General features: G+C 43.5%; 1 protein-coding gene across 1 annotated transcript in view; it reads left to right on the top strand.

The window, feature by feature from the left end:
* Positions 1 to 21,797, top strand: part of LAMA3 (laminin subunit alpha 3) — a 225,649-nt gene that overhangs the window by 55,546 nt on the left and 148,306 nt on the right. Inside the window, exons 6-12 of the mRNA XM_075993589.1 lie at positions 1,201 to 1,292; positions 5,109 to 5,221; positions 8,553 to 8,671; positions 12,945 to 13,035; positions 14,925 to 15,056; positions 16,406 to 16,468; positions 20,217 to 20,351. Coding sequence (XP_075849704.1) covers positions 1,201 to 1,292; positions 5,109 to 5,221; positions 8,553 to 8,671; positions 12,945 to 13,035; positions 14,925 to 15,056; positions 16,406 to 16,468; positions 20,217 to 20,351 — 745 coding nt within the window. The remainder of the gene's footprint in view (positions 1 to 1,200; positions 1,293 to 5,108; positions 5,222 to 8,552; positions 8,672 to 12,944; positions 13,036 to 14,924; positions 15,057 to 16,405; positions 16,469 to 20,216; positions 20,352 to 21,797) is intronic.

Genomic DNA, 21,797 nt, shown 5'->3' with positions numbered 1-21,797 from the left:
ACCACACAGATGGTATGCGCTGCTGGGGGAAGGCTGATGGAGGGCTTCTCTTGCTGCTGCTGCCCTTAACACATGTGGAGAGAAATGTTTATAGGGGTCAGCAGGAAAGCTGCTGAGTGTTAACTTGTGACAGTAATACTGACTTTATATAGTATGAACAAGAGGGGCTGCTGACACCTTCAGATTAAGCAAGATGTTGCCAGGAAGAGTTGATGCTTAGGGAACAGAACCCCACCATCAAATGAATAGGGCTCTTTAAAGTGACTACACTCAACAAGAAGAACAAAAAAGATACAAAAACTCTCTTGTCCTTGTGAATTCAAAGACTTCCTCGCTGACAGGTATTCCTCTCACTGGCCACACTGCCTCAGTAGAAAGATTGTTCCATAACCCCCTGCATTCCTCACCAAGTCCTGTGCAGCCTCCTGCCAAGTCTGAGAAGGAAGGAGCTGGCAGAAGGGTCTGCCTATTGTCACTAGAGGAGAGGCCTCCAACATACTGGAGAGGTGCCTTGGCAATGAGACGGCCTGCGCATATTTGTGGCCTGGTTTAGGGACTGGCCCTCAGCTGGGTCTGAAGCTGATTGTGTCTGGCCTTTCTGGGGCTTGGACCTCTGACTCTAGCCCTTTTAACCCTGTGCTAGCAAGATTTCAACAACTCCTGGGGGCCTCTGCTAGTCCAGGGGTGTATCTGATCCATCCTTGTAAATATTCTCTCCTTTCCTGGAGGGTAGGACAGTATTTTGCACATAGCAGGTGCAAAATATTGGTAAAAAATTTATTTTTGATAAATAGATATGTTCAATGTGTAAAATCCATTTTTAGTTACATAATATAAAATTATTTTTATTTACATAAAAACATAAACCTGGAAATGGTTAATCCCTTTCCAATAGGGTGTAAGGTATGATTCTTTTCTAAGGCAATTTCCCTCCATGAACTTAAAAGTATTTGATTTTTAAAAAATGGACAAATGCAGCAGTATGTTATTGAGTTGGATTAAAGAATGCATTTATTCTGTAACACAAGTGACATCCAAATGTGGCCCCCTTTTGTGTGGAGGTAGGCAAGGAAAAGTGGCTCAGAAGTACAGAGTTTTAAAAGGGTAGCAGAGTCCACAGAGATGTGGGTTAAAGATTAGTAGGAGGAAGTTTTTGCTGCTGTTTGGTAACACTGACAAGTTCTGCTCTCTGTTGTACAGTATTATTATAGCATAAAGGATATCAGCATCGGTGGGCGGTGTGTTTGCAATGGCCATGCTGAAGTATGCAATGCGAACAATCCTGAAAAACTGTAAGTACACTGCAAAGGTATTGTTTTGGCTCTCCTATGAATAAGTCTAATTGTTTCAGTGGATGTTTGCATCCCATTATGTTTCTAGGTTCCCGCCCTCAATAGGAATGTTTCAGGATCAATGAATAGGTGGTGTGTGTGCCTCGCCTCCCCATCCCTCCACTTTCTCCCACATGTCCCCTGGGCCCGTAGCAGACATGGGTAATCAATCACAGCACTCTGGATAATCTGGGTCGCAGCCACCAAATCCCTCCCAAGATGGTATCGCAGACAGCCACTAATAATTGATTTGAGTTGACAGGAGAAAGAAAACTTATCATTCCTGGTTTAATGGATCAGGGATATGCCTTTGAAATCCTTTTTTTCCTAAAATTGTGGTAAAATACACATGAAATTTTCCATCGTAACCATTTTTAAAGTGTACAGTTCAGAAGTGTTAAACACATTCACGTTGTTGTGTAACCAATCTTCAGAGCTCTTTTCATTGTGTAAAGCTGAAACTGTACCCACTAAACAACTCCCCATTCCACCCCTGTAGCCCCGGCAACCACCATTTTCTGTCTTGACTATTCTAGGTACCTCATACAAGTGGAATCATATGGTATTTATTCTTTTGTCACTGTCTTTCTTCACCTAGCATAATTTCCTCAAGGTTCATTCATGTTGAGCTTGTGTATCAGGATTTTCTTTACTTTTAAGGCTGAATAATATTTCATTGTATCTATGCATATACATCTTGCTTATCCATTCATTGGTGGATGGACACTTGGATTGCTTCCACCTATTGGCTATTGTGAATGATGCTGCTATGAGCATGAATGTACCCTTTTTTCTTTTTAATTGAGGTATAGTATATTCTATACACAATAAGATGCCTGAGGCCGGGCGCTGTGGCTCACGCCTGTAATCCTAGCTCTTGGGAGGCCGAGGCGGGCGGATTGCTCAAGGTCAGGAGTTCGAAACCAGCCTGAGCAAGAGCGAGACCCCGTCTCTACTATAAATAGAAAGAAATTAATTGGCCAACTGATATATATATATAAAAAATTAGCCGGGCATGGTGGTGCATGCCTGTAGTCCCAGCTACCCGGGAGGCTGAGGCAGAAGGATCACTCGAGCCCAGGAGTTTGAGGTTGCTGTGAGCTAGGCTGATGCCACAGCACTCACTCTAGCCTGGGCAACAAAGCGAGACTCTGTCTCAAAAAAAAAAAAAAAAAATAAGATGCCTGAATCTTAAGTGTTCAGCAATACATTTGTGCTGCCACCACAAAAGGGATACTTTTGAGGGCTAGAAATTACTGGATGCTAGCCATGGTAATAATTTTTGCTGAATGTTTTATTTAAAGTCTACAATTTCCTATGAGCAGCATTGACCAGAAGTATATTTTACTTTTAGTCAGATTCAGGTTTGTACCTTGTTAGGCCCAGCTTTGTGTTCAGGCAGAATTGCTAGCTACCAGCTTCTGTGGTGTGCTTTGTGGGGCCCTTCTGACAGACAGCCACAGTCCCTAAAGTTGTTGTCCCTGGGACAGGTGATGCTTTTGAGAGAGCTTATACACCAACTGATTAACCTTTAATCGACAGTGACTTGTTCATTAATGATTATTCTATTTCCACCATGTAACCTCCTGGAGGGTAGGGCTCTAAGACACTAGAAGTCAGATCAGATAACGTCTTAGTTGGAAAGAGGGGAGAGAGGAGATTGGTTTACGTCCCTGAGCCTGGAACAAAATGGCACCATGTGGGAAGGGAGTAGAAACCATCCCAAAGGGGCTGAGCTTCCCGCTAAAAGAGCTGCCAAAGCCTGTAGACACTGGCAGACCTGGAGGAGTTCTATACTGGGTGGCTAATTGCTCCCAGTGCAGGTGAGTGGAGGGACATCTCCCCAGACCTTGGTGAAAGGCTCAGTTTGCCACTGGTTCCCTTCAAACACAACTGCCTGCCTTTCTCTGCCTGCTGGTTTGCTTCTGCCCAACAAGCTGACCTTGAACAAATGCTGGTGAAATCCACATCCATGAACAGGAAACAATCATATAATATATTTAAAGGGTTTCAGTGACTTAGTGGATGAAGTCAAGGCCAGACAATCATACAAGTTAGTTGCTAATCAGACAGAGACCAGGAAGAAGCAGAAGAGGGCTGCAAACAGGGATGCATACCATGTTGACCTTGATGCAAAGATAGGTGGAAGGATCACATGCATTTAATTCTGAGCTTCTTAGCAGCCAACTCAAAAAGGAAACCTGCTTGGTTTTATATTGCACTATGATTATAACCTAAATAGCAATCAGTTAATTAGGAGAAACATGATTTTTGACACTAGGACCAGATAAGAATTTTCCCCTGGGGCCGGGGTAGAGTAATAATGAAGAGTATTCTCTAATCCAGTGGTCCCCAATCTTTTTGGCACTAGGGACTGCTCTCATTGAAGACAATCTTTCCACAGACCAGGGGTGGGGGGTTAGGGGGGAGGCAGAGCTCAGGAGGTGATACAAGCAATGGTGGGGTGCTGGGGGTGCCGTGGAGCTCTGCATCCTGGTCCCTAACTGGTCCTCGGGCCAGGGGTTGGGAACCGCAGCTCTAATCAACAACATCTTTAATAACATCTTTTCAGCAGACGTAATACCAACCATCAGCCTGGGCTGAGAGACAGTTAGGGAAAGCAATGATTTGGGGGTACCAATATGACTCAGACAGGTACCCAGCTCCTTTTTTTGCTATTCTCAATTTTAATCTCCCTGTGAGTGTAGTTGGACTGCATGTTCTTCACGTAGTCTTCCCTAAATACTCTTGCAGTCCAGCCTATGCCACATATGTAATTGGCAATGAGCTGGAATTGCGTCTCTGACAAGAGCCCATGTGGACTCCAGCTGTTCCGTGCTGCCGGTTGAATCCATGTCCGTGTGCTTCATCAGGCAGCGAGTGTGAAGGAGGGTGACCCCTCTGTAACTGAATATGTGCCATACCGCCTCCCCTTAGAGGACAGCTGGGCATCCGCACAGGCACAGCTAAGCGCTTTCTGGACAACTGTTTTTAATCCTCTTTCAAGCACAGACGGAGAAGAGCTCAAAGCTGAGAGTTGCAATCCAATGCCATAACAACAATTCCATTTTGTATATACTCCTTTGAACTTAGATTTTTAACCCTTTGCCTTTCTGAGTGACTCTGCTTTTGGCCCCAGGATGGAGCTGGCACAGCCTTTGGGAGCAGAGTCCTCTGGGACCTTAGTAGTCGCTGTCTCTTGAATTCAGTCAGTTCTGGGGCACGGCCACAGGTTGAGAGTAAGAAATGCGAGCAGACCTTTCTCACGGGGCTCCAGATCTTTGTGAAGATGTGATACTTAAACATCGCAGTAATCACGCACTCACTTTGCTCATTTGTCCATGTATCGTCACAAAATGTGATAGGGAAGAAAGAGCCGGGGGGCTTCAAACTTGGGTTTGAAATCTGTCTCTCCATTTATCACCATCTGGCAAGTACCTTAACACCTCTGACTCTTGGTTTCACCGTCTCTAGAACAGAGACAACAAGCAGCATATGGGAGACTTAAAATAATACGCGCAAGGTGCCGTGTCCTCATTCATAATTCCTTGATAAATGACACCACAGATGACCATGAGGACCAAGTTCATGTGTCAGTTTTTTAAAATTTTTTTATTATTATTATTTTTTATTTTAGCATATTATGAGGGTACACGTGTTAAGGTCACTTATATTGCTCATGCCCCCCTCCCCCCGATGTGTCAGTTTTTCACATAGGATCAATCGATCTTCATCAGAACGTTTCAGTAACTGAGATCGCTTTGCCCGCCTGCCCAGGTTTCGGTGCGAATGCCAGCACCACACCTGCGGGGAGACGTGTGACCGCTGCTGTGCAGGGTACAATCAGAGGCGCTGGCGGCAAGCGCAGGAGCAGAGCCAAGCGTGCGAAGGTGGGTGTGGGCTGTAGGTGGGACCCGGTTGGGGCCCGGAGCAAGGCCTGCTCCCCTCTCTCCCTGGGGACTGAGCCTGTTTTCCCTGCAATCCTGAAGACGTTGGGGTCGTGTCAGTCTTAGGGACTCAGGTCTGTCTGTTGTCATAAAAAACTCACAGACTGGAGGGAAAAATGCCCTCCTCTAAATTCAGATAGAAATATAAGAAGAAGAATAACAACAATAATCATGACTAATGTGTATGAAACATGTATGCATACAAGGATTGGGCTGATATGTTGGCCTCGCTTTTTAGCAATCTTAAATATGATGCAGCCACTATAAAATTTTAACCCCTTAACCATTTCTTCATATGTGACACTGGATAGGACTCTTATTTTGAGGACCGAGGTCGGGAGAAGGTGGTGGAATTGATCTCTAAACAGAGAGCCCAGAGCGTTGAGGGAGTAGGGAGGGGTGGGCCGAGTCATGTGGCAGGATTGAGCAGGATTGAAGAGGACAGAGGGACAAAAGAAGGAAGGAAAAAAGACAGGAGGCTGCTTTCAACTCATGGTTGTGATAGAAAGTAAGAAAACTATTGTTTTAAAGTAACAAGCCCTAGGACATCTGATGGGAGATTTTCTTCTAAGTCAGTCTTCTTGAAAAGCCACATATTTATTCCCATAGCCGAAAACATTTTTGTGACTTTTAGGTTATTAGTTTTTAGAGATTGTGGCCCATTTTTCTGAATATTCTTAGCATTTGAAGATGGCTTTGCTTTTTTGAAATTGCCAAAATGCATTTGGATCCAGGTTTCTTGAACTAGGTGGGTAATAACCTGTACTTTATACTTTCTGGGCCAATTTTTGTTTTAACTATTGAGAGAGAAGACTGATGATCTCTTATGGCCAGTAAACTTATGTAAAAGGCATGTCCAGTGGGGAGTTCCACGAGTGTTTTGAGAGATGCTACCACTGTGGGGAGGTGTCAATGCTGCCAGAGGTGAATGGTCAGGCACATCCCTAAGGCCAGGGTGTCACTAGGATGGCCACTCTCGCTTTATAGTCACAGTGAGCAGGTTCCTTCTCAATGACTTACCCATTCCTCCACCCTGAATAAGGGTACCAGAAAGAGGGAAAGGTAACCATCAGAGATTATTTCTTCTACTGCTTTCAGGCACTGGTTTAGGATATTTTGATTGAATAACTGTTATTACATGAGTTCCAACATTCACAACTTGATTAGTTTTTCACAGGAGTCTCTAACTTATGGTGAGTTGTATAATTATTTCATTATATATTACAAAGTAATAATAATAGAAATAAAGTGCACAATAAATGTCATGCATTTGAATCATCCCCAAACCCATCCCTACTTCTCTGTGGTCCATGGAAAAATTATCTTCCATGAAAACAACCCCTGGTGCCAAAAAGGTTGGGGACCACTGGGACCTGTTAGTGAATGTCATGCTTCACTCCAACATACATGAAAAAAATTTTAAATTTCTTTTCATATGTTTTTAACCTTTTAAAACTTATCAAAATAGTTAAAAATTACAAAAGTGGTATATTTAAGTCAGACCTATTACAATCCATTAAATTCCATTTGAAATGTGCAATTCAAAAACAAAAACAGACTTCTTGAGAAATAACCGATATAGTAAAAATAAATGCCTTGAATTTTTTTTTTTTTTAATCATGGCTCCATAGAGGAAATGAAAATAAAAAAGTGCTCAGCCTGTTTTACAAGTTACAGGGTAATTTGTATAATTTCTAATTTAGTCTTCTTCCCTGCAGTATTCACCTGAGAAATTGACTAAAACATACAAATTACTAGAAAGACTTGGGAAATTTGATCTAATTGGAATGTAATGAATAGATAGTCTGCCTAAGAAAGTAAGAATTTTACTCATGTTAAGTCTTTTTCATCCAGGCAACGATGACAATTCCAAATGGGATTTAAATTAAATTTTGTAATTTTAGAATTATTATATACTACTTATAGATAATTAGGAAATTATAAAAAATAAAGTAAAATCACCAAGAATTTTACTGCCCAGGCAGAATATCTTTATCTGTTTGGCTACTGTAACAAAATGCCGTACACTGAGTAGCTAATAATAGAAATCTATTTCTCACAGTTCTGGAGGTTGGGAAGTCCAAGATCAAGGTGCCACCCGATTCAGTGTCTGATGAGAGCCTGCTTTCTGATTTACACATGACACCTTCTGCTGAGTCCTCACATGGTGGGAGGGGCAAGGCAGCTCTCTGGGGCTCTTTCGTAAGGGCTCCTATCACCTCTCAAAGCCCCATCTCCTAATAACATCACGTCATTGGTGATTAGGTTTCAACATACAAATTTTAGGGGGACACAAATTTTCAGACCATAGCAGAGAGCCATTAGAGTATTTTGTTAGATAGTGTAGTATTTTTATGCATACTTTAAATACTCAAGATTATATTATCCATATAATTTTATATCCTGATCTTTTTCACATGATATTTTTAGATATCTTCCCCATATTTTTCCAAACTATCAAAATATTCTTTACATCATTTTTGATGGCACAGAGTATTGTCATCCTATTGATTCAAATCAACCCAACAGTGTTTGTTGAGTGCCCACTTTGTGCTGGGGACTAGGCTCTATTGTAAACAAAACAGGTCATAGAACAAACAGTTAAGCAAGATACCATTCCTTGCTTAGCCATTCCCCTATATTTAGACATTAAGATTATTCCCAACTGATCACTATATAGTGTTGAGATGAAAGGTTTAGAGTATTGGCTAAGAGTATAGGTTCTAGAGTCAAACAAAGACAGATTGAATTCTGTCTCTGTTAGTTGTGAGCTGTGTAACTATGGGCATGTTCCTTAACCTCTCTAAGCCTTAGCTTTCCCATCTGGGCTTTGGGGATAAATGGCACCTACTTTAGAGAGTTACTGTGTACATTAAATTAGATAATTCTTGTAAAACACTTTTCACAGTGTATCAAGAGCTCTGTTATCATGGGTAGTAGTAATAGCAGTAATAATAGTATTCTCTTTGTGCGTGAAGTTTGTCATTTTGATACATCTTAATTTATTATAATTATATATTTTATTATTAAAAAGAAATTTCTCTCATTTAATATCAATTAATTAATTAATGAAAAGAGCTATAAATTACATATTGTTCTATGTTTGTTTTTGTGTAAAAATCCCCTAAAATTTTCCACTAAGAGTGCCCTGGGTGTTCCAGAATAGACTTTTCTGGAATGTAGCTCAATGAACGGTAGTGATATGTAGAGGAATTTACTAAGTGTCTCGTAGCAATGATGGATTATTGACTTAGTATGCTCGTGCTCTTTTCAGCGTGCAACTGCCACGGCCATGCCACTGACTGTTACTACGATCCAGATGTTGAGCAGCAGCGGGCAAGCTTGAATATCCAAGGCATCTATGCAGGTGGAGGGGTCTGCATTAACTGTCAGGTGAGGCACTGTAAATAAAAGTGGATGTGCTGTCCCAGGGAATGAGCATGCAGTAAGCTCTGCTCCCAAAAACATGTCAAGAAAGTCACAGGCAATCGAAAGTGTTTTCTGAGATCATTTCTCCACTTTTGTTCACACAAGTCCTTGTTAGTTGGATGTAATTTAGTGATTGTAGGGAAAATGGACTGAGGCATGTTTTCCCAGACTCCTTTAATTGGGTTCTTTATTTAGGTCTTTGCCTAAAGGGAGAGGAGGATTCCTGGCTGTCATTCTGGCTTCTATGCATCTTGTGGTAGAGAAGCTCTAAGATAGTAGGGCAAATAGGTATTGACTTCTGTGATGACCCTACATCTTATTTTGAGACAGATTCTGAATCTAGCTAGATTCAGCAAGGAAGTGTATTGTAATCAATTAATGGTGTCTGCCTTGGACACCAAATAGGAAACACTGATTTTCTATCCCTTTTGTAGGACATCTGGGTACACTGGGATTATAGCCAAAAGAGGTGTATGGCAGAGGAAGGTATAAGTGTATCTGCATTCATTAAAAATCCATAAATAATATTCATTAAAAATCCATTAATAGTCATTAAAAATCCTGTAAGATGTTCATGAATTTGGTCTACATTGTTGCTCTTCCTTGTGTGCTTTTAGAATGATGTTTTGTTAATGTTACCATTGAAGAGCCACTCTTCCCATGACAGGCCCATTTAAATGGAACCAGGGCTGCCCACCCATGGAGAGCCCCATCATTCTCCACCTGTCTCTGTTAACTAAAACAAAGTCTTTCCCCTCTTCCATAGAGACGTGACTTCTTATCTAAGTCTTAAGCCTGCTCCCTAGTTGTTTGTGTCCTTGATGTGTTGGTCTCACTATTTCCAAACTGTTTGTCTCTCTCATGCACATACACCACACAAGGCTACGAGACAGGATCAAGAAGCAGATGGAACCCAGATGGCCACGTTCCCTTCTACAACAAATCCCACAGAAAGACAGAAAAGATATTTTAAATGCAAAACACTGCCTCCTTCCAGAATACATCATAGCATGAAAAATAGGAAAGCATATCATGAACAGACCAGGAATTTCAAGAGATTCAAGAAAGATAGAAAGCAAAAACACATACATGAAGGAGAACACATCTGTGAATGTCAGAATGATTCAAGGTACCCCAGGAGCCAACAGGTAGAAGGAGTTAGTTGTGGAGCTTTGGTCAGACCTGTAAAACTCTATGGGTATTTTTAAAAGAAGACCCATATGAAGAGGCATGATGTGTTTCCAGACCTAATAATATAAATACACCATTTCTCTGAAACCAGTCTATAAATTCAGTGCGATCACAATCAGAATTCCAAAAAGATTTTCTTGACAGAAATCTGTTGACAGACAGATTCTAAAGTTCTTATCAATAAAAAAAAATATGAGACTAGACAAATAGCTAAGAAAAGATGAACAATTCTGGAGGAAATTTGTCTTCTGAGATATCAAAACTATCATGAGTTGGTATTGACTCTGGACTCAATGCAGGGATAAAAAGTTGTCCAATAGAACCTACCAGACAATCTAGAAACAAATGTATATAGGTGTTAAAATTTGGTTTAAGAAAAAAAAATTGATTTAAGATAAAATTGGCATTTCTTATGGAAAAGAGAGATGGGCATTACATAAAGGATGTTGGGACAATTGGCTCTTTAACCTTACCTTATGCCACATACGAAGGGACGGGGGGAGTCCTGACTAGGAAGGGAGAAGGACAGGAGGTGCTGCGGGGCCGGTGGGCTTGGTGAGCCACGAGGTGATGCTTCCAGAGCAAGTCTGGATTTGTCGTTAGAAGACACCCAGCCTCTTCTATGCAGTGCTGGTGACGGGAGGATGAGGATTTCTGCCGCCAGCTCCGGGGTGGGGACACAAAGTGGGAGCATCCCAGGCAATCCCATGGCCTGGAGACTTCCATGGAGTCAAGCAGCCGGGATCTGAGAGCGCCAGGTCCTTTCCCTGCAGGGCCAGCAGTTACCAGAGATAGCTATATTCTCATGCGGTATTGATTTTATTTTTATTTCTTGGGCTTCCTGTTGTAACTATTGGTTTGGGGTATGAGAAATTTTAAATAGGTTGGACAGTGCCCTGAGATGTGGCATCTGAGTAAAGACGGGAAGGAGTGAGAGAATGAGCCAGGCGGATGTCTGGGGACGGCATTCCAGCTAGAGGGGCTGGCAGGACAAAAGGCCTCTCCAGAGAGCAAGGAAGCCGGTGTTGCTGGAGGGGACTGGGTAGAAGATCCATGAGTCCAGAGGGGTAACAGAGGCCAGATCCTGTGGGGCCCTGTAGGCCTAAATAAGGAAATTCCATTATGGGGTCTCTCGGGAGAGGCCTGTCAGCGAATAGACCACTCAGTGGTCGCCACGTGCTTGGGGTTCACAGAAAAGGAAGCCAGAGACAGGGTTGTTGGTGTGGTCAAGAAATTGAGAGAAAGACAGAGAGGCAGAGAGATGTGGTTTACCTGAAGACTGAAAAGGGAAAATTGGGGAAATTCTGCTTAGAGGAATTCAGACCTGGTTTCTAGGTGAGCATTCCATAGAAAGCCTCTCTGGGTGGTGCCCAAGGAAGGACCAAGCTGGGGGTGGGCTTACGACCTGTAGAGATCCCATCAGCACCCACTCCACTCTCAGCTTGACTAGTCGAGGTCATGCAAATACAACTTTGAGCACCCACTCCTCCCAGCAAGATTGCTTCCCCCAGCGCCTCCAATATCAAAATTATGGAGCCACCACCGTTCTTGGGTCTCAACCTGGCCTTGATCCAACTAGGACCTTGGTGTCATGGATAAAGTGGTGTATCTTGCCCTTGGGCTGTGCAGGTCCAGAGAACCACCGGAGATTTCAGAACACACTCCAGGCATTATTCCATCTGCCCAGTACTGTAACTTGTTGCTCTTTCTCAGTCTTTCATTGTTGTTCTTTGTGTCTTAAAAATAAACTTCTTTATAGCAGGTGCTTCATTAACCAAACTTTGCGATAGAGAGGAAAGGCCGGGCTGCCCATTTCTGGGAACGTGTTCTCATTTCCCATTCCAGTGGGAAGAGATTTGGGGAGCCAGGATTAAGCTGATGTTCTCTGTCACAGTGGCTAGCAGTGGAGTTGAGGGTTAACTGGCATTTGATGGGAAGGAAGGGTGGCTGCAGCTGTTTCTTATTTGCCCACGATGTTTATGCATGTAAATACTAAGTCACAGGAGTGGCCAGTGTGGTTTTAGACCCCAGTGTTAAAGTGAATTCAGATTTTAGCCTACAGGAAAAGGAGCGGTAATAAATAAAAGCCTGCAGTTAATAAAATCATCTAAAACAGGAGAGAGGCTACAGAATGGGTCTTTGTTCTCCCTTTTGTGTTTCTGTGCAGACCTTTGTGTGGGTCAAAGTGTGTCGCATTTGTTCTTCTAACTTCCTATTGCCTTTCCTTTCATTAATTAAAGAACATTGTCCTCCTAATTATTTCTAAATTAGAGAAATAGAGAGGCAGAATTGAGTTAGATCCGTGGTGCATAATTCTTAGAAACTGATGATGCATGTTGGGTAATTTGATTTTGTGGCAATTATAAAGATTAACCATGAACTAGAAAATGCCTCCTAATATTGTACTTTAAAATGAGCTCTGTGTATGAGACTCGTGCCTGCATTTTCCATCCACATAATAGAAATGTTTGGAAGAGGGTTTCATGACTAAAGCACAGATAAAATTAGAACAATGAGAGACAAGGATCTGTGTATGCTGTTTCTTCCAAAATTGGAGAAGACTTGCATTCTGGAACTGGGGAAAGAAAAAACAAAACAAAACTGGAGAAGATACAAATACACACATGACTCCTTATCACTTGGGTTAAACCTAAAGGTGATTTATTATCCATTCATGAGTGCTTTTGAATGGACTGTGAGGAATAGTCCTCTTGAGTTTTTTTCTCACTCCAATGTCAGGTGCTTCATTACAGCAAATTCCTTGGTAGAGGATAAAGCTGGGCTGTCCAGTTTGCGGAAATTTTCCTCATTTCCTGCCCCAGTGGGAAAAAAATTCCAGAGCCATGGTTAAGCCAGTGTCCTGTGGTAAATCTTGGAGACTCAAGGTCAAGATCAATGCTTATTTTTTAGTGACTTGGTCATTGGCACTTGCCATATTACAATGCTATATGACGACATTATTCCTCTGGGTGAACAGAACAGAATAAGGAGTACTGGACTTCTTCACCAGAACCCTTCCTTCTAAGTTTCTTTTGTTTCCTTTTAGCACAACACAGCTGGCATAAACTGTGAAGAGTGTGCTAAGGGTTACTACCGTCCTTACGGGGTTCCGGTTGACGCCCCCCATGGCTGCATCCGTAAGTTTCCTTTCAACTTGGTGTATCTCAGACTGTGTGCACTGCCTTAAGGGAGTCATCAGGCCAAATTCTGATTGGTTAATAATTTCCTTCATGCTGTCTCTTCATAGTATTGGTTCTAAACCTTCCTAACTGTGTGACATATACTCTCTCCAAACCTCAGATTCCTTGTATGTAAATGGAAATGATAATATATTTCATAAGGTTAAATGAAAGACCATTAAAAATGTGTAGGAAAATACTTAACATTGGGCCTGTCACATACGACACCTGTGAGAAATGTTGGTTCCTCCATTTTCTGTTGTTTTAGAGATGTTTCTATGATCTCCAATAATTTCAACTTTGGTCAGAATTAGCATTGAGACAACATAGTGATGAGTTCGTAAGGATTTAATAATAGTCATAATATTTAAAGTAGCTACAATTTATTGAGCACTTGGAAGGCATTGGCTAAATACTTTCACAGGGTTTTTATTTAATTATCACAATGAACAAGACATCGTATTATCATTCTCATTTGTAGATATCGGGGAAAAACAAAGAGTCTGAGTAGTTACATATTTTGGGATAGGCAACAAAACCACTAACTGGTAGAGCCAAGATGCAGGTCATTTCCAGCTGGAAGGACTGCACCTTAACACATCTATTGTACAGAAAAATGCCATTACTTTTTCTCTATGGAATTATCAGCCTTAGGTTAGATTATGGGCTTTGCCCCACATGTATAACCTATACCTTATTCAATACTTGGTTCTTTTATGTTGTCTTGTTGTCACAGGTGGAAAACAATTTCAGTCCTGGAGTTGCCCACGTCCCACCCCTAAATTAATTCATCATATCATTAACATTTGAATACATTAAAGTCTAAAGAATATGTAAACTGATTTGCTTCTTTGTAGGGCATTCTTAGTTGTTAACAAAGTATATTTCTACTTTCCTTCCTTCTTCCATATCATCCTACAAAGCTTGTCTATCACTTGTCTTGTGCCCACAAAGCATAGGCATCAGCAAAGGAAGACAGGACATTGTGAACGTGATCATACCTGTTAGGAGCCTCACTTTTTAAATCACTTTTCTATCTTTTTCTTCATTATTGAAGTGGTCCACACTGGTATTACAGGCTTAGCATGAAGGATCCATAGGGACACATAAATCCTAAAGGAATTAAGGAAAGGACACCTGGAGATGCCAGGTCTCCCAGTTCTTCATGAGAGATGTGCTCAGATGAGCCATGACAGTAGTTTCCCTGTCTAGAGTGACAACCTGCCAGGTAGAGGGAAGCCCTCAAGAGGGGGGTTACCAAACCTCTTATACTCCAGCTATGTCCCTCTGCAGTGCAAACCTAATAATCATGTTTGGTTGCAAAAACTGCCACCATTACGCCGTATCACTCGAAGCTAACATTTGGGCTATGAGTGTAATCTTCCTATGCTGTCCACAGTTTACATATCCATGTCTAGACATCCCACACTTGTGTCTGCATGACAACTATGTAATGATGACCACTTTGTGGACATCCACAGTTGGCTCATGGGCAGCAGAGGCTGTACCCAGCAGACCCACAGCACACCCCACGCGCCAGCCCCTCTGATTGTAGTCTGTGCTGCCTTTGCCTCTTATTCTCTGAGCTGGGCAGTGCTCAGTGTAATAAACGCCATTCACAAAAACTTCTCTGTGTGGATGCTTATTAAAGCTTATCTCTGACACCCAGGAGGTTCAGTCCATGAAAACCATCAATCAGGTATGAAGTGAGAAACAGGCTGTGCTCTTTCGAGAATAACTATAGAGCAATGATCAAATATGAAACATTGCCTGAGAAGTATCGGGATATATTTGCTGCATTAAGTGCAGTGAAAGACTGATTGTTTGAAAACTGGGATTTCTCTTAGCTTGCAGCTGTGACCCTGAGCACGCAGAGGGCTGTGAGCAGGGCTCAGGCCGCTGTCACTGCAAGCCGAACTTCCATGGAGACAACTGTGAGAAGTGTACGGTTGGATACTATAATTTTCCATTTTGCTTGAGTAAGTACTCACTGCGGAACAACAGGCTACCATTTGGGGTCCATAGCTGGATTTTGTGCATTAACACCTGAGGGTATGGCAGGCAGGGCTGGGAGAAAGACAGAAATGGGGCCGGGTAGATTGTATTTACATGAAAGTGTTTCCAAAAGCTTGGAATATAAATACATTTTATAGTCTTATTTATCTCTAAAATGTTACATTGTACCATAGATGTTGCCATTTCAGTAAGTTAAAAAGGCAATTTCAACTTAATAGTCATCCATTTGTGTGATTTTTCATAAACTTAGAAGAAATGTCAGGCTTCTAGATGTTTGTTTGCATACATTTAGTGTGTGTCATGTTTTGGAGGTGCTTTTTCTTGCTGTCTGATAGGCCAAGTTATAAGTGCCCCCACCTCTACCCCACTGCAATGACCCAAGTGAACATCTCAGCATCTCCAAGAGAAAAAAATATGTATCTGTCAGAAACACTATATAAAATGAAGCAGGACAGTGTATGAAACCAGCTATGCAAATTGTGAGAAGAGTATTGATTCTGTTTGTTCTGCAACAGTGTAAAAACTGCCCTTGTGGGTTAGGGGTCAAGAAGACCCCCTGCCCCATCCCAGTGCTACTTTAGTTCTTGCCCATCCCCCGACCCGCATTAACTCCTGTAGAACTATCACAGGAAAAGCATATCGAGTTGTGGGGACATGGACACAGGACTCATGTGAATGGGGTGACTGTGTGTTTTGGTCTGCACTTGCTGTCCCAGGGTAATTATTAAAATTGTGCCCACTTTCTTAGTGGAGATTGTCCTAGTTTGGAGAATGAGTTATATGATCACTTTATATTTCAGGAAACAAATGTTTTAAACCCAAATAAAATGACACCACATTGGGATTTAATCAATTTAGGATCTGTGATTGTTGGATAGGGGCTGAATAGAAATTGCATTTGCTTTTTTAGTGGAATAAAAAAAAGAGGAAGAAACCTAAAACAGTTTTATGGCATAAAATTTGAGGAAAAAAATGACAAAAAACATTTTTTAAAAGCTAGTCTCAATTTTATGTTAAAAATTCAATAAAGATGCTAAAGAAGCCAAGTTTATTCCTGCTTAGGCTGAAACTTAGCTATTATGAGCACAAAACCTCCGTTTCTATTGATCAATATACAAATCAGAATGTCTGACCAGCTTGGTTTCAGTTATTAGATGCATTTGAAACATGGCAGTTAACACCTTTCTTTCAATTTCCTACATGCTGCTGTTCACTAAGTAAAAGAGGACTTCCTCCTAGTTAGTGCAATTTAATATTTTCTGTACTATATCCTTAATCATTCTCTGTATTCTTTAATAAACTATTTTTACAGGAATTCCCATTTTTCCTATTTCTACTCCAAATCCAGAAGATCCAGTAGCTGGAGATATGAAAGGCAAGTAATCTTCCTTTTAGTTTAACTCTAGTGAAGATGTTATGCTCCATATTCTTTTCCTACTTCCTGTGCACACTGCCAAGCCCAGGTGCAAGTCCCCCATTTCCTGGAGCATGGCAGGTGCCTTGTAGGTGTCAACTAGTTGACCTGCTCAGCACTCAGCATTCTCTGTTCCAGTCTGTCCTTTGTGATGGCACCACCTGATTAAGGAAACTACGCAGGGCTTGGATTGTATATCACTAGCTTGCTCAAAAACCTTTAGTGGCAGCCAGTTGTCTACTGTCTTAGTTGATTGAGTTCTTCAAAAGCAGACCCTGAGTGCAAGTAGTTTATTTGGGAGTTGATCCCAGGAAACACAAGGAAGGGAGTGAGTCAGGGAGTGAGAGGAGCAAGTATAAAGGTCCATTAGCCTGCAGGTTCCTATTGTCACCTGGAGCTGCTAAATAACTCTAGGAGATGGCATAGAACTTGCGCACAGTTCACCCATCTGAATGGGGTAACGTCAGTTATCTGCTGTTAGTGGAGGCATTTATTCTTCTGGGGCATTAACCCTCTGGCACTTACAGCTTGGCCAGCAGGAAGGCTGAGGGGCTTCTGTAGCTGAAAGATAAGCCCCTGGGCAGCAGGGTGTTCAGTAGGCAGTCTTTGGGGTGGAGAGGTGAGTTCCCAGAGGATGCAGGTGCTACACCTACGTGGTCATTTGTTCCATGAGTATTTTAAGATTCCCTGTTATGTGCAAAGCACCATTCTGGCTGCTGGGGACTTAGCAGTGAAAAGAACTGAAAAAAGCAAATTCTCAGCTCTTCCCTTATACTCTAGTGGGGGGACTCAGACAATAACATATATAAATATATAAACCAGAAAACAAGTAAAATATCTAATATGTCAGACTGTGATATGCAGGGTATATGCACATGGGGCCCCACTTTTAAGGAGGAGCCATTCACATCATAAGCATAAACTAACGAATGTGAGAAGATCCCAGACCTCGAGTCTAGAGCTGTGGGCGGTTTCCTACATAAACCCACACTGGCACATACAGGGATACACTCATACTCATAAGGGCATGTCTGCACCAAGGGAAAGGCACAGCCTGTGCACACAACCCACGACTGGCCTCGTCTGGGTCATGCTCAGCATACCTGCTGAGTTTGCCTCTCCTACCCCAGGGCACCTGCGGAGGCCTCCTACCCACATGCTCATCTCACTGGGGGGCAGAGTCAGGTGGGTGTGAGCACACAGGCCCCCTCCTGCCACGGTGTCCCGAGTGTGGGCAGGCAAGGGACGTGGCCTCTGGAGAGCTCTCCTTGCCAGACACAAAGGTGCCACACGGGCTGCTGGCAGCCTGGAAGATTTTGAAGGCTCTATTCCGCCACATGCAAAGGACTTCAGATGGTGTCCTGCAGGCATTGGGTCACCTGTGAGGGATTTAAAACTGAGAAGTGATATGAAAAGCTTGACATTTGTGAAATATCACTGTTGACACCAGCACGGAGAATGAATTAGAAGGGGTAGGACACAGATGGCCTCCCTAAGAGGTTCTTGAAATCATCCAGACAGACAAGGATAAGATCGTGAACTCTGGTGGGAGAGGAGGATTTAAGGGACTTTGTTGAGATATAATCACCATGGCGCAGTGACAAGGTACAGGATGTTCTTTCTGTTTCTGTTGTAAATCAGAATTCTTTGAACCTCGATGTCAAATCCAAGTTCCTCGCTGACCCCCAGTGCCTGGTTTAACTCCAAGACTGTAATTCACAGTAACACGTTCCCTTTCCCCGTAGTGCTCTCAGCCTGCAGGGCTGTGGTGTGGGGACCGTGTATGGCAGCTGTGATGGACGGACAGGGTGGCTCATGCCAGCCCAGATTCCAAGGCTTCTTCTCACCATGAATGTGCCCTTGGTCTCTTCTGTAGGGGAGGAAAATTTTTCTTCTATCCTCTCAGGACCTGTGGCTGGGCCTGGATTAAATGGACATAAGACAGATTAACAGGAAAGAAGCATACCAACTATTAACTAGTTTTACATGTACCTGGAAGTCTTCAGAAGGAAAACAAAGACCTGAACCGGCCAAAGAATAAAAAATTGTGGGGATGTGACAAGATGAAGAGCTCAGACTAGGGACATTACACTGTGGGATGGTGACTAGGAAATATATGGGGGAAAGTAATAGAAGATGAGGGTATTTTGGTAGGTTTGTCTGTGCAGATCCATTTCAGTTGATTCCCATTCTCTGGTGATAAGAATGCTTTCCTCCTGGTAGAGAGAAGGCATCTTTCCCCTGGGAATTTTTTTTTTTTTTATTTTGGCATATTATGGGGGTACAGATTTTAAGGTTTCAATAAATGCCCATTTCCCCCCTCCCCCCAAAAGTCTGAGTCTCCATCATGACCATCCCCCAGATGGTGCACATCTCACTCATTATGTATGTATATACCCGCCCCCCTCCCCCCTCCCACCTGCCCAATACCCTATTACTGTAGTACCTATGTGTCCACTTAGGTGCTACTCAGTTAATACCAGTTTGGAATTTTTTTTTTAATTATTTTTTTTTTTGTAGAGACAGGGTCTCGCTATGTTGCCCAGGCTGATCCCCAACTCTTGGCCTCAATCAATCCTCCTGCCTTGGCCTCCCAAAGTGCTAGGATTACAGGTGTGAGCCACCGCACCTGGGCTAGAGCTCTGTATTTTTGAGAAAAATTTATTTACTGAGACAGACTGTGCGCTGGCCCTGGGGGCCCTGTGCTGAGCTGTCACAAAGTGTCTGGTCTTCTGGGTATTTCGCTCATCTGTTTCTAAGTCATAAATCACCCCCAAACTTAGCAGCTTAAAGCAACAAGGGCTATTTCTCACGACCGTGTGGGCTGGCTGGGCGGTTCTTCTGCTGGACTTGCTGGAAGGTCTGTTGGGGCCGGGCTCAGCTGGGACAGCTGGGCGTCTCTCCGTGCAATCTTTCGTCCTCAGGGAGGCCAGTCTGGGTCCCTCCCTTGGCACTCTCAGGACTCCCAGAGGGGCAAGAGTGGAAACCGCAAGGCCTGAGGGGACCTGCGCTCAGTAGTCACATGACAACACTGCCATCTCATTCCCTTGGTTAAAGCAAGTCACAGGCCAATAAGTGATTCCAGAAATCACAGCATTGTGAGGGACAAACCCAGCTAAGGAGAGAGGAAGTAGAGAGAAGGCGGATCCGTTTATGCAGACTAGTCCGGGAGGCCTTTTGAAAAGCCGACATTTAAACTGATTCCTGAGGGATGAGGACGAGCCAGCCATGCCAGGAACCAGGGGAGGGACACGCAGGGCAGAGGGCACGGCCTGAGCAAAGGTCCCCAGGGGGGAAGATGCTGGGCAGAGGCGGTGGCAGCAGCTGGGACCACCACGTGCCTGGAGGGCGAGGTGAGACAGCCACACCTGGCACGTAGTAGGGCTGGATCTATGTTTGTTTCTTTTCTTCCAAAAAATGAAAGGTAGAAATATGTTTAACTCAAGGTTGTCATTAGATGGGAATCTAGTAAATTGAATTTTTACTCTATAGGAAAAAAAAATGTTCCCACCAGGGTAGATGTTAAAAGATGATAACTGTTTTGCAAATTACTGCCCATCCTAGATGTTTCCTAGTGGTATCTCTGACCTTTCCAGTTTTTAAAAAAATTTCCTTTTAAGAGGTAATCTTCTGGGCTAAGAATGTTTAAAAGCCTTGGATAGTTCTTGGAGGATGGAGACCCCCTCTGAAAGTCTGTTGTCCTCCCCAGGGTGTGAGTGTAACCTGGAAGGTGTTCTCCCTGAGATATGTGACGACCACGGATGGTGCCTGTGCCGCCCCGGGGTGGAGGGCCCTCGGTGCGATTCCTGCCGCTCGGGTTTCTACTCATTCCCTATTTGCCAAGGTAAGTGGGCAGAACATGGCATACTGGTCACCAGTCCCTCAAGATAGATTTCCTCTTGAAGAAATGCAGAGGATACCATGATCAAGAAATACAGCAGATCTTTCTGGTAGAGCTATGTGGCTTGCAGTTTAATAAATTAGCCCCTGGCTTATATATGTTAATAGATTAACCCTTGACATATGACTCTCCTACCTGGACTTTGTCACTTGCCTTCTTTTGTCCTTCCAAGCCTACCCCTCCTACTGCTTGGTAGTTAAGTGTATGGGCTCTGGAGTCAGCTGCCTGGGTTCAAATCCAGGCTCTGGAGTGGAGGTGGTGTCTGAACAGTGTCTAGGAGCCAGCCCGGTAGCTGAGTGGAGGAGGCAGGGTGTCCTAGGGAGAGGGAGGAAACCACAAACGCCTCCTTCCCCACTTGTTAGTATCCTAGTATCCCAGCCTAGTAAGAGTCACTGAGAGGGTGGAGGATGGGAGGAGGAGGTGTCTACCCTGTCCCTAGAGCATGACAGGTGTGCAGTAAGTGTTGGGTGAGTGAACACACGAGTGAATGGGTTTGCCCATGTCATGCTCCCCTGTGTCCCCCAGCTGTGTGCCATTGTTCTTCCCCTGTGGCCCATGGTGTCAGGGAAGGGAGGAGAAAGAAGAAGAGATAGTCAGTGAGGGTCCAGGGCAGGAGATAAGCACCACGCCAGGTATTACAAACAGAAAGAGACTCACCACAGTAACTGTGTGGTGAAGAACTGGTGCAGCAGGGCTGGGCTTCCAAGGAGGCCTCCACTGGAGGCTGGGTGTCCGCCCAGACTGCAAAGGTAGCAGTCTGCAGTGCTGCTGCCTCCATGGCCACCGCTTGGCACCCAGGGAACCAGGGACAGGGCCCAGCTGCAGAAATGTTCAATGCGACCCAGAATGCAGCCTCCTCTATCTCTCTAATCTTATTCAAATGCTTCTAATTTGCAAACCCGGTTGGCACCCAGAGCCTGGCTCCAGGAGAATCTGCAAAGTGCTGGTTTTACCTATCCAGCCTCTGAACACAGGCGGTGGTTAGAATAGGCACGGAGCAGTCCCGTCTATGAGCTCAGCCACACTGATCTGCGAATGGGGCGCGGGAGATGGAAAACCATCCCCTAAGCTGGAGGACAAAGCAGTGAGGAGCAAGGGTGGCACCAGCTATTGGCTTGGGCAAGTTACTTACTCCTTCTTTTCCTGGGGTTCCTAATACCAGTGCCTGTCTCACACACTGTTGTGAGGGTCACTGTGTACTGACAGAGAAAGTGCTTGGAACCCTGCCTTGTAAGTTAGCTATTACTCTTTTATCCTTCTTCTTTGGCCCCATACTTCCCTCTCCATCAGTTTAAGAGCTTCTTGTCCTGGTCCCAGTCATCTCCCTGTCTGCTTAAATGTCTGAATGCCATACCTCCAAACCTCCCTTTTTTTCCTGCCCTGTTCATG

This window comes from Microcebus murinus, chromosome 17 (genome assembly GCF_040939455.1).
Source record: "Microcebus murinus isolate Inina chromosome 17, M.murinus_Inina_mat1.0, whole genome shotgun sequence".
Classification (NCBI taxonomy): Eukaryota; Metazoa; Chordata; class Mammalia; order Primates; family Cheirogaleidae; genus Microcebus; species Microcebus murinus.
This window is presented reverse-complemented; position numbering and strand designations above follow the sequence as displayed.